This window comes from Giraffa tippelskirchi, chromosome 1 (genome assembly GCF_054371585.1).
Source record: "Giraffa tippelskirchi isolate mGirTip1 chromosome 1, T2T-mGirTip1v1.2.pri, whole genome shotgun sequence".
Classification (NCBI taxonomy): domain Eukaryota; kingdom Metazoa; phylum Chordata; class Mammalia; order Artiodactyla; family Giraffidae; genus Giraffa; species Giraffa tippelskirchi.
Window position 1 is genome coordinate 177,305,176 of NC_137275.1, and position 13,378 is coordinate 177,318,553.

Sequence of the window (13,378 nt, forward strand, 5' to 3'; positions counted from 1 at the left end):
CCCCTCCATGCAGTTTTATGCTTCTTTTGTTAGGTTTATTCCTAGTAATTGTGAATGGTATATTTAGAAATTACATTTTCTGATAGTTTATCACTATCTATATAAGGCAATGCTTTTCAATTTTTTTTTTTTTTTTGCATTCATCTTATTTACCAACTTTTAATTCTGCTAGTTTAGAAATTCCTTTGGGTGTTTTAGTTTTTGTATTTTTGAATAGTAAGTTTTTTGTTTTCCCATCCTTATGTCTTATTTTTTAAGTGAAATTTTTTGCACATTTATTTTTGTTAACAGAATTTATTTTTTATAGCAGTTGTACGTTTACAAAAATATTAAGCAGTTGGTAGAGGGGGTTTCCATATCACTTCTTATCCACCCCCTCCCTCTAGCTTTCCATATTAGTAACATCTTACATTAGTGTGGTACATTTATTACAGTTCAATTCAGTTCAGTTCAGTTGCTCAGTCGTGTCCGACTCTTTGTGACCTCATGGACCACAGCACACCAGGCCTCTCTGTCCATCACCAGCTCCCGCAGTTTACCCAAACTCATGTCCACTGAGTCAGTGATGCCATCCAATCATCTCATCCTCTGTTGTCCCCTTCTCCTCCCACCTTCAATCTTTCCCAGCATCAGGGTCTTTTCCAGTGAGTCAGCTCTTCGCATGAGGTGGCCAAAGTATTGGAGTTTCAACTTCATCAGTCCTTCCAGTGACCACTCAGGACTGATCTCCTTTAAGATGGACTGGTTGAATCTCCTTGCAGTCCAAGGGACTCTCAAGAGTCTTCTCCAGCACCACAGTTCAAAAGCATCAGTTCTTTGGCACTCAGCTTTCTTTATAGTCCAACTCTCACATCCATACATGACTACTGGAAAAACCATAGCCTTGACAAGATGGACCTTTGTTGGCAAAGTAATGTCTCTGCTTTTTAATATGCTGTCTAGGTTGGTCATAACTTTCCTTCCAAAGAGAAGTGTCTTTTAATTTCATGGCTGCAGTCACCATCTGCAGTGATTTTGGAGCCCAAAAAAGTAAAGTCAGCCACTGTTTCCACTGTTCCCCATCTATTTGCCATGAGTGGGTGTTGGCAATTTGATATCTGGTTCCTCTACCTTTTCTAAAACCAGCTTGAACATCTGGAAGTTCACGGTTCACAGATTGCTGAAGCCTGGCTTGGCGAATTTTGAACATTACTTTACTAGCATGTGAGATGAGTGCAGTTGTGTGGTAGTTTGAGCATTCTTTGGCATTGCCTTTCTTTGGGATTGGGATGAAAACTGACCTTTCCCAGTCCTGTGGCCACTGCTGAGTTTTCCAAATTTGCTGACATATTGAGTGCAGCACTTTCACAGCATCATCTTTTAGGATTTGAAGTAGCTCAACTGGAATTCCATCACCTCCACTAGCTTTGTTAATGGGCCCTTATTGATATGTTATTATTAACTAAAAGTTAATATTTTTTATTTATATTTATATTATTAACTAAAAATGCTTAGTTTTTAAAAAAAATTTAAGATTTTTCTCTCATGTTGGTTTTCAGTACCATTATCCCATACAGAACACTGTATTACAATTAAGTGTCATGTCTCCTTAGCCTACTCTTGGCTGTGATATTTTTTCAGACGTTCCTTGTTTTTGATGACCTCATATTTTAAAAATGTCATTCATTGTGTAAAACATCCTGTGTAATTTTTAATAGAGAAAGTGGGGAAACCTTGTCTTTTTCCTGACTGTAAAGAGAATGCTTCATGAGTCTCAAAGTATGATATTTGCTATAGATTTTGATGGATACCCTTCATCAGATTAAGGAAAATCTGTTTTTCTTCTGATTTTCTAAGGTATTTTTATCATGAAAAAGTAAGGGATTTTATCAAGATTTTTTTCTGCATTGTTAGATCATATAGTTTTTCTCCTTTAATTTCTTCATGTGGTGATTTGAACTATCCTTTAAAGTCCTTTTGGTCATGATACATTATTTATATGTCAGCATTCTTACATATGCATACATATACATACATATTCACATGGAAATATTAAAAACATATATGATGAATAACTATCATATGATTTGGTTTGATAATCTAGGATATTTGCATCCATTTTCATAAATGAGATTGGCCTTTAATTTTCCTTACTTACAATACTTATATTTTCTGTACATAAATATGATGGATTTTTTTTCCTTATATCTCTTAATATTATTAATTAGATTGTAGGTGGTCTTTAGCTTTCTGCTTGGAACTTAAAGAGATTCATTAAACATGTCTTCTGGAAATATCTGCTTCATCTATTAAGTCTGAATTCTTCTAGCTTAATGCTTAAAGTTTTATGATTTCCTCAGTGTTATGCCTGTGTACTGTCTATAAAAATCATCATTATTTATACTAGTTACTATAATCAAGTCCCTTTGTTACTTTGGAGTAGGTTGCTTGGCCTCTAGGAAGTTTTGAACTTTTTTATGACTGACAGTTTTACTAATACTATTATATTGTTTAAACTGTGCTTGACATCTGCTCCTTACTGTAATGGAGGTAGTTATAGCATTGTCTGCCTCTGGTATTCGTATTGTTTGTTGCTTGTAAAATACTTTATATAGAAGAGTATGTTTATATACGAAAAGTGTTTTGTATTTTGTATCCAACCACTTGAAATGCCCTTCACGACTAACCTTCATGTGTAAGCCACTGATCAACTTTCATCTGAATAATTCCAATAACTAGTCCTATTTCCCCTGTATTTCCGTACAGTTCTTCTCACACAGCAGCCAGAGTGATTTTTAAGGCGTAATCAAGTCATATCCCTCTGGTGTTTAAAACTTCACACAGCTTCTCAACAGACTAGAGTAATGTCTAAACTCCTTACCGTGATTTCTATTCCCCCAGTGCCTGGAATAAGGCCTTACACATAATAGGCAGTCAAGAAATATCTGTTGAATGGATGACACCTTCAGTGTTCAAGAAGCTCTGTCTTGCCCAGAATCTACAGATTATTAATAAATGGCAGAGTCTGGATGAAAACTCACATTTCCAACTTACCTTTATAAGTTGCTGAATCATGTGGACTTATATTTTTATAGTCCTCCAATGGGCTCTGACCCAAACCCATTTTGCCTTCCAAACTCTCTGTACCTGTGTTAATTTGTTTATGCTTTTTTGTTTTGCCTTTTAAAATCTTGCCCATCTTCAATACATGAACTTAATTTGGCTTCCTTTTACAGAACTTTCTTATTATGGCTTCAGTGATCTGTTTTTTTGGTGGTGATAGTGGTAAGTTGTGTTAGGGAGGTTAGAATATAACTGGAAAGGAGACTCTAGTAAGTACCAGATGTTGTATTGCATGCTTACGTAAGTGATTTCACTTCCCATGGGATCTTGTGAGGGAAGAACCACCTTTTTTTTTCTTTTTAAAGATGGAGAAAACTCAGGTCTAGGGGTTTTCAGTTCCATCACTCAGATGGGGAAATCTATACATTATCTGAGTTTTCTAAGTCCTATAAATCTTCTAAGACTAAAGCCTTCCACCACTGCCTGGCAGAGCTAGAATGGTACCCAGCTGACCCTGATCAGAGCTGACTTTCTGCTCTCCTGGTTTAGCTTGTCACACTGGGCCAATGCCATATCTGATAGTCTGGCCTGTATGTCAGGATCACACAGGAAAATCAACAGCAGGATGATCTGTTTCTGTTTGATAAGAAATCTGACTCCAGTCAAATGCTAAACCTTTTTATAGGTAGCTATGTTTTTTTCTCCCCCCTTCCTCTTTACTTGGGCCTCTTACTATGTTTTGTTTTTTCTCCTTTCTTCCTCTAGTATTCTAGTCAAGAAGAAAGCCAGAGGAAGCAATTACCTACTGCTGCCGCCCAGTGTTGTAAGTGAGAAACTTGTCTCTGAATCTCTTCTGAATCACAGCTTTCCGTCAGTTCTCCAAATGTGGCTTATTTTGAGTTGGGGGGGTTGGAGAGATGTGGTATGTATAAACAGAAGATATTCCAGAAATACACCTTATTCAGGTCCATCCTCCCAATGGCTATCTCCTCGTTAGCTTTAAGAAGAGATCTTTTGGTTTTGTATGGCTGTAGGTAGGGCAGTGGGGCTTTTTTTTCCTCTATTTACCAGCTTTTACCCCTAGAGGAATGATTTTTTCCATTCTGTTCCCATTTATCTGTTATTGCCCTTTAGGAGTTTCTACCTCTGGAAACTCTTTGTGCTGTTTCCTTCTTCTCCCCAGTCTAGTTTAGGTCTTTCCTCTGCTCCCATTGTATCCTGTATATATATATCCATCATATGTTATAATCTATATATATTTATTTGACAAGAATGCAAAATTTTTAAAGGCCAAAATTTGTATTCCTAGCATCTGGCTCAACACCTGATAACATAATATGTGTGTGGGGGCTAAGTCACTTCAGTTGTGTCTGACTCTTTGTGACCCCATGGACTATAGCCCACCAGACTCCTCTGTCCATGGAATTCTCCAGGCAATACTGGAGTGGGTTGCCATTTCCTCCTCCAAGGGATCTTCCCTACCCAGGGATCAAACCCATGTCTCTTTTATTTCCTGCATTGGTAGGCAGGTTCTTTACCCACTAGCGCCACCTGGGAGGAACTCAGGTAAGCCTCAGTAAAGGAACTCAGTAAGCCTCAGTCAAGTTTGATAAATGATTAACTGAGTGAGAGAATTTGTTATTTCCTTTGAGGTTAACTTATCCAGACCACACAAAATCCTTTTTGAAATGAGCTGTACATTGTTGGTATATCTTTTCAGTTTCTCTCAGAATAGCTTGAGGAGACACCAAAGGACTGACTTGAAATCAGTTCCCTTTCACTTTTTCAACTCGTGGAGGTGGCTGTGCCTATGTTCTGTTTCTTTTGTGTTGCTGTAGTGTTTCTGAATCAGTGCCAAACTCTTATCAATGGCAGGTTGATAGTCCTGGTAATAGTGGTAGTAGTTATTATAGTAATGCTACTAATAAGAACCGTAGCAGATAACATATTTTAAGGTTTTATAGTATGCCAGATGCTGCTGCTGCTAAGTTGCTTCAGTCGTGTCCAACTCTGTGCGACCCCATAGACGGCAGCCCACCAGGCTCCCCCATCCCTGGGATTCTCCAGGCAAGAACACTGGAGTGGGTTTCCATTTCCTTCTCCAGTGCATGAAAGTGAAAAGTGAAAGTGAAGTCGCTCAATCGTGTCCGACTCTTAGCGACCCCATGGACTGCAGCCTACCAGGCTCCTCAGAGCTAAAATGTAATAATTTATTTAATCTTCACAGCAACCCTAAGACATAGATTTTACTGTTTTCCTCATTTTTAAGATGAGGAAACTAAGATTGAGTTATTTGCCACAGATCACGTAGCTAGTAAGTGGTGAAGTAAATACTCAGACACAAACAGCCTGACACTATAGCCCATGCGTTGAACCACCATGTTATACTACTTCATACTGTTTCTGAGAAGAAGAATCTCTATCCATGGTTTATAAATCCATTGATTGTCTTCTGTTCTACTGGCTACTTACTTTCCTGATAAAAGTGAGACCACTGGCAGAGGTCAGTACTTTTTCTTTGTTTAAATAACACCTATTTTACATATTTTACATTTGTTACTTTCATTTTTCCCATTTGGGAACTAGTACTTATCAAGCATTTAGAGTCATGGGAGACAAGAAGAATCTGAATTGAAGACCAAGTTGTGAATTGAAGTCTCTAAGTCATTTCCAAAACTCATTGTAGTGAGATAATTTTGAGTTTTTAATCTTTTAAGTCTTTTTCCAAGATGGCTAATGCAAGTGAAATGGAATAATTGAGCTTTCTCTTCCATTCCTTCTTGGTTCTATTCGATGAAATGCAGTTCAAGTGATTAAAGAGCAAATGCTTAGAGGGCAGGAGGAAATAAGAGGATATAAATAATCAGCGTTTATGAATTCTCTTACTTTTTTTTATATGTTTACCAGCTAATTTGTTTTATGTGAAATGAAGTGAAAAGTCGCTCAGTCGTGTCCGACTCTTTGTGACCCCATGGACTGTAGCCTGCCAGGGTCCTCTGTCCACGGAATTCTCCAGGCCAGAATACCAAAGTGGGTATCTGTTCCCTTCTTCAGGGGATGTTTCCAACCCAGGGATTGAACCCAGGTCTTCTGTGTTGCAGGTGGATTCTTTACTGTCTGAGCCACCAGGGAAGCCCGATTTATTTTATATACATAGCCTATCCCTGTCTTTTGACTACTCTCTAATATATTTTTATTTGGAAAAATTTTAAATTTATAGGAAAGTTGAGAGAACAGTACATTGGATACCTGTTTACCTTTTACTAGATTCAGTGATTAACATTTGCTTCTCTTCCTCCCTACTGATGTTTCCCATTTCTGTCTGTATATGCACATACATAAAAATATACATGTGTGTTTTCTGAATCATTGAATATAAGCATCAGACTTTATGACACATCAGCGTGTGTCTCCTAAGAGAACACTTTGCATACCAAAATATCATTATTAGAAACAAGAGATTTAACATTGATTATATATATTAATAATATATAATATATAGTTAATATTAAGAATTCCCCAATTGTCCCCCAAGTGTTTTCATAGGCCTGCCTTGCACCAGCATATAGTCTAATCAAGAATTGCACATTTTTACTCAGTTGTTCTGAATCTTTAATCTGCTTTAATAAAAAACTTGCCTTTTTAGTCATTTATGACACTGGCTTTTTTTCAGTTAGAAAAATATTTTTATTCTAATTATAATATCTACTGCAGATGGCAGTAGATACTAGTATAGGTTTGTGGGAAGCCGTTTGATAATATCTACCAAGAGGCTTTAAAAATCCATAACCTTTGACTCAGCAGTTGAATCTATGGAAATTTGTTCTAAATAATCAAGAAACTGACAAGGATTTGTATAGAAAGATGTTCATTTCAAAATATTTAAATAGCAAAATTTGAAAATGACTTAATAAACAGCAGTAAATACAATAGTCATAAGATTTGAATATTATGCTTTGAATAATAGGGGAATTTTCATGAAACTAAATTAAAATATACCAAACTCTTACTCTCTGTATGTGCATATGGATATACATAGGTATGTATGTGTATACATATATATATATAATTTAAGAGTTTTTGCTATACACCCCAAATTGCATACCCCTAAAATTCATATGTTGAAGCCCTGGCCCCTTGTATGACTGTATTTGGAGATAGGGCCTGTGAGCAGATGAGAAAGGTTAATTGAAAATGTAAGAATGAGGCTCTAATTTGATAGGGCTGATAACCTTAGAGATTTCTGTGGGGGAATGGAGCAAGAAGGTGGCCATCTGCGAGCCGGGAAGAGAACTTTAATCAGGAACCAAATCAGCTGGCACCTTGATCTTGGACTTCCTAGACTTTAAACCTGTGGCATACAAATTTCTGTTGTTTAAACCACCTAGACTGTGGTATTTTGTTATGGCAGCTGAGCAGACTAGTATAGGTTTTGGTACTGAGAGTCGGGGTGCTGCAGTAACAAATACCTAAAAATGTGACAGCGGCTTTGAAAGTTTGGGTAATGGATATAAAGACTGGAGGAATTTTGAGGTGCAAACTAGAAAAAGCCAAGGTTGTTGTGCAGGGACTGTTGGGAGAAACGGATATTAAAGGATGTTCTGGAGAAGTGTCAGATGGAAATGAGGGATGGTTTATTGGAAACTGGAGGAAAGGTGATCCTTGTGACAATGAACTTAGCTGAATTGTTTGAGGGTTTTGTGAAAGGTACAGTTTATAAGTGATCAAATTGGGTGTTTAGCAGAGGTGATTTCTAAGCTAAATAATGAAGATATGCCTTGGGTCTTCCTTATTGCTTATAGTAAAATGCCAGAAGAGAGGATTGAATTGAAGATGAAATTGTTAAATAAAAAGGAATTCATATTTGGAGATTTGGCAATTCTTAGCCTATCCTTAGCCTATATTTTGTGAAAAATGAAAAATCTTGTTCTGAAGAAAATACTGAAGAGATCATGGTGTGACTCATGGACTTAACCAGCCATCAGCAGAAGCCAGGAATAGAGATAGAATTATACCAGCAGAGACATTGCCAATTTCAATGAAAGGGGACAGAGAAAGAGGGATGGAATGAAGGAAGGCTGTTGGATTTCTTGAATTGTCCAAGACTCAGTCATAGAGTTATTTGACTGTAAACGGGTGCTGTTCTTGAGAAAAGGCAAAAGTGACCCGGAAGGTGATTTGGAGAATATCAGGGCTGCCACTCTCAGCACAGGCCCAGGGTACAGAGATGTTGCCTTTTGTTTCAGAGGGTGGTCACCACTGAGAGCTATGGGGCCAGGGCCCTTCTGCAGAGCTGTGGGAGTGACAGTGCCACTCCAGTGGAGGATGGGTCATTGAACCAAAGAGAATTATTCTCTAGCCTCATGATCTAATGGAATTTGCCTTGCTAGGTTTTGGACTAGCTTGAGACCTGTCACTTCTTTCCTATTTCTCCCTGGTGGAGTGAGGTTATCCTTCTGTCTCACCCTTGTAATTTGGAAGCACATGTTTGGTTTCACAGGTTCACAGCTGGAGAGGAATTTTGCCTCAGTATGAATCATAACTGAATTCTCACTCATATCTAGTTTAGTTGATATTTAAATGAGTTTTGGGACTTTAGAATTGATGCTGGAATGCATGAATGCATTTTGCATGTTTTAAGGATGTGAATTTTGGAGGACCAGAGGCAGAATGCTAGAGCCGAATTTTGTCCCCCTGAAATTCGTACCTTGAGGCCCCCAACTCCCAATGTGTTTGTATTGAGAGAGTCATTTATGACTTTAAATGAAGTCATAAAGATGGAGCCCTAATCTGATAAGGCTGTTATCTATTTAAAAAGAAGAGGCAACTGTGCTCTCTGCCATATGAGAATACATGGCAAGAAGGTGGCCATTTACAAGCTGGGAAGAGAGTTCTCACTGAACTCTGCTAGAATGCTGATCTCTAACTTTTCAGCCTCCAGAGATTGAGAAAATATATTTCTGTTGTTAAGCTACCTAGTCTATAGTATTTTGTTGTGGCAGTCCAAGCAGGCTAATATACTTATTATAATATATCTATACAGTTAGGGGGAGAATACCTAGAGAGACACTAAAATACTAACCAAACTTCTCTTTGACATGTGGGGACTTTTTAAATCCCTTTTTGCATTTCTTTCATTTTCTAAATATTTAACAATGTACTGATTTTAATAGTTAAAGGTTATTAACAAGAGGAATGGAATAACTGGATCCTTGTTCTAGAAGTTGGTTTACTGCTGTCTCTCTGAGTAATTTTGAAAGTCTTTCCATTGTCTATTTCAATTTCTTGATGTGTAAAATGGGAGCGTTGGTCTAAATAACCTCTAGAACTCTTAGCTGTAATATCATGTGACTGTAACTTCCTAGTCCTGAGAGTTCTTCATGTGGATGGTCCCTCTTCTGTTTTCTCTGCTAGGGTCAGTTCTCTGCAGTCACTGTGACATGTCTACAAAATATTTTCAGACATCACTGGGCTACTACTCTAAAGAAACCCTTTTTCTTATCTTTGATATGAAAGTTCTGACCCCAATTATGTCTTAAAAATGATGAGATTCTTTAAAAATTTTGGGGTGAACTATATTTTTTTCCAATGTTTTCTTTCCAAACTTTTCTGATGGTGAGTTTAACATTCAGTGATAACACTTTGCACTCATTTTTATCTTAGGATATTTCATTCTCCTTTGGTAACTGTGATATATGTAGATATGTCATAGGGTGATTATTACATTATATCCACATATCTTTTATCCCCTGTGTTATTGTCAATTCTTGTTCCCATTACTTCAGGGAAAGATATGGAAGGCAAGAACTGAAGAAATGGTATTCCTGACCTTAGTAACTGAAAGCCGAGGATTTGAGGGGAATGTTCAAAATGTTTTGAATAAATATTATGGGAGGAAGCAGAGATTCACCTTAATCTCCCTTTTCCTGAATAAGAGACGCCTTGCTTGACTTGAGTGAGAGGAGGGAAAGAAGGTGACCAGAGTAGACATCTTGGGACCTTGTGTCTACTTTCTGGGTGGTACTAGTGAACAGTAGGGCCCTGGAAAGGGAATGGCTGGGTGCTGTGTCTAGGCCAGTGGATGCTCACTGAGATTCCTATGCTCCAACAAGTTGTGCGTGCTGCAGAAGGAATCCTGGGCTCTCTGGAAGTAGCAGCTGAGACTGGTTCCAATGGAGCCACTTGAGCGGGATTAAGAGAAGACTCAAATGTTTTCTGTGTACTGGAGGTGACCTGGGATTATTCAGTGAACGCTGTTACACAAAGACATAGCTGTGCCGTGAACAGTCATGTCTCTCCAGTGTCTTACTCTCGCACTGTCAGTGTCTGGAGCAGTCTTCCTAGACGGGTGAGACTACACTGAGATTCTCAAGATATTTGTGTTCTCTCAGAACAATAACATCTGTCCTCCTCGAAGAGGTCTTGAGCCTCTTTTTGTTGGTTGTTGTTGCCTGTCTGGTTGCTACTGCTTGATTCTTCCTGTGCTCTCTTGGGTAGGTGAATCTCTCATTGGAGTCCATTTGTTACCCTCCAGAAGTTACCTCAGAGTACCCTTCAGGGTCCAGTTCCTGGATGTGAGAGATTGCTTTGGCTCAGCCTCTTTCTTACACTACTGACTTCTTCCAACAGTAGATGTACTTAGCCTGCTGCTGCTGGGATCCTACCACATAGAGGCTTTTTGAATGGGGAGAGTATCAGGACAGCTCGGGCTCAGGCAGCACCAGCAGTAAAGAACCCGCCTGCCAGTGCAGGAGACATAAGAGATGTGGGTTTGATCCCTGCGTTGAGAAGATCCCTCGGAAGAGGGCATGGCAACCCACTCCAGTATTCTTACCTGGAGAACTGCATGGTTAGAGGAGTCCGGTGGGCTACAGTCCATGTGGTTGCAAAGAGTTGGACATGACTAAGCAACTTAGCATGCACGCAGGCCTAACCATATCTCACAAAATTTATTTGACTCTCGGGGAGCTCATTTATTCTTGATCTGAGAAACCAAGGCAATTTCCTTCTGTTCTCTATCTCCCAGCTCTGCTTCCTCTATCCGGTCCTCTTGTTGCCTACTTAGGTAGGTACAGGGTTCAGATCAGTAATTCTTCCACCTACGTAGACCTGTCTGGCTTCCCTTCTGCAAGCACCCCTAGTCTTTGTGAATCTTAGAACTTCTCCTCACTTGAATTCAGAGAGGAGAAACAGGAGAAGGGACAATGTAACTCTCTCCAAAAGTTGTTTATTCCCACATCAACATAGCCATTCTGCTGGACAGCTGACAAGGATCCAGTTAAATTGTCTTTCAAAATTCCCTAAAATTTGGATTGATCTGATTGTTTCTTCATAATTAGTTCTGGTTACTACAGAGCTGATGTGAATTTGTTGTCCCTTTATTTGTGATGCTTATGTTAATTATTAGTTCAGTTAAGTTCAGTTCAGTCACTCAGTTGTGTCTGACACTTTGTGACCCCATGGACCGCAGCACGTCAGGCCTCCCTGTCCATCACCAACTCCCGAAGTTTACCCAAACTCATGTCCATTGAGTTGGTGATGCCATCCAACCATCTCATCCTCTGTCGTCCCCTTCTCCTCCTCCCCTCAATCTTTCCCAGCATCAGAGTCTTTTCCAATGAGTCAGCTCTTCCCATCAGGTGGCCAAAGTATTGGAGTTTCAGCTTCAACATCAGTGCTTCCAATGACCATTCAGGACTGATCTCCTTTAGGATGGACTGGTTGGATCTCCTTGCAGTCCAAGGGACTCTCAAGAGTCTTCTCCAACACCACAGTTCAAAAGCATCAATTCTTCAGTGCTCAGCTTTCTTTATAGTCCAACTCTCACATCCGTACATGACTACTGGGAAAACCAGAATTATTAGTTCAGATGATATTCTCTAGATTTCTCCACTGCTAAGGTATTTTTTTTTCCCTTTTGTAATTAATAAGTAAAATATTGGGGGTAGGTAGGTAGTACTTTGAGAATGTGTGTATTTAACCTATTTCTTGTAACCTTGCATCCATTAATTTTAGAATCTATTATGATTATGGCCTAAATTTATTATTACATTGGTGGTTGCAAAATTTTGATTTCCTAATTCTATCATTCCTATACATTGAGTAACTGTAAGTGTTCTATGAAGCTTTTCCTCCTCTCTTACCCTTCTTTTTTATGACTATCATTATGGACTCATGAATTCACTTCTGTCATTCTCTTTGCTCAAATTGTCCCAAATTTGGCCTGTCATAGTCCCTTTAACTCAGATCCCGTGTCCTTTTGATGTGACCCCATTATTTATTTATTTATTTTACCATTTCCTTCCTTTCCTGATATAAGATGTTCCAGGCTCACCTTGTCCTTTTTCTGCTTCAGTTATAGAGTAAGTCATTTCTTCAATGAGCCCTGGCTTCTTTTAGTGGGGGATCTTATTTAGAGATCAAGGTATTCAAACTTCAGCCTTTAGAAAGGATGTTTATACCTATGTCTTGCCAAGGAATGCAGTAGCACACTGTGTTGCCACACCAAGTGACTACTAAGTTCTACAGCTTTCTGCTATATTCAGTTTTTACGTGTCTGCTTTGCCCACCCATTGTATTATCAATGACAGTATCACCGGCTGCAACTGAGAAGTGAATCAGCATCTGGCAAGGACTTGATGAGATGAGTACTCACATATTCTGTCAGGGTGTGTAAATTAGTACAACCTTTCTAACTCAGTAATTTCACTTCTAGGAACCATTCAGGGAAAATAACTTGAGATGGAAAGGAACACTTATGAATAGGTTTGTTACAATGGGGAAAAATTGCAAAATTACTGGAAGAATGGGTAATTGTGGCAAGTTCCATATAATGGAATACTATGTTTGTAAGTAATTTTTAAAATGCAGGGAACATTTATGTAAATAAGTTTTTAGAAAAGCAGGATCCTAAACTGATGAAGTAGTAGGATCCCAGTTATCTGAAATAAAAATTACACATAAGCATAGGGACAAAACCTTGGAAATAGTTTTAATAGTGTTTCTCAGTGTAAAATTGTGGGTAGTTTTTTTTCTTTATACTTTTTTGTACTTTCTCAATTTTCTCCAGATGCATTTATTTCACGATAATTTAAAAACTAATAAATATTTATTAGAAAATGATCCCAGGCCTGACACTATAAAGGTAGGTCATTGTAGATTTATTTTTTAGTTTGTATTAGAGACTTAATTGAATGATGGTTGTTGGTTGATGGTTGAATGATGATGGTTGTTGGAATTGGCAATGTTCAGCTAAACAGTACTAGTGGTTCCTTGATTGAGAGTTTTAAGTAGCTCTTAAAGTTGTCTCTTCTGTTGGTAACATCCCTGAGGTCTC

The 13,378-nt window shown here is 38.4% G+C and overlaps 1 protein-coding gene across 10 annotated transcripts in view; it reads left to right on the forward strand.

Moving 5' to 3' along the window:
* The window catches only part of UNC13B (unc-13 homolog B), a 207,791-nt gene that overhangs the window by 66,263 nt on the left and 128,150 nt on the right, over window positions 1-13,378 (forward strand). For 9 of the 10 annotated variants that reach the window (XR_014058950.1, XM_081507724.1, XM_081507735.1 and 6 more), the window contains one exon: window positions 3,808-3,865. The exons of the other annotated variant lie outside the window; for it this stretch is intronic. Coding sequence is in view for 8 of the 9 variants with exons in the window: in XM_081507724.1 (XP_081363850.1) it covers window positions 3,808-3,865 (58 nt within the window). In the remaining variant the exon portion in view is untranslated. The remainder of the gene's footprint in view (window positions 1-3,807; window positions 3,866-13,378) is intronic. 10 annotated transcript variants of the gene reach the window in all.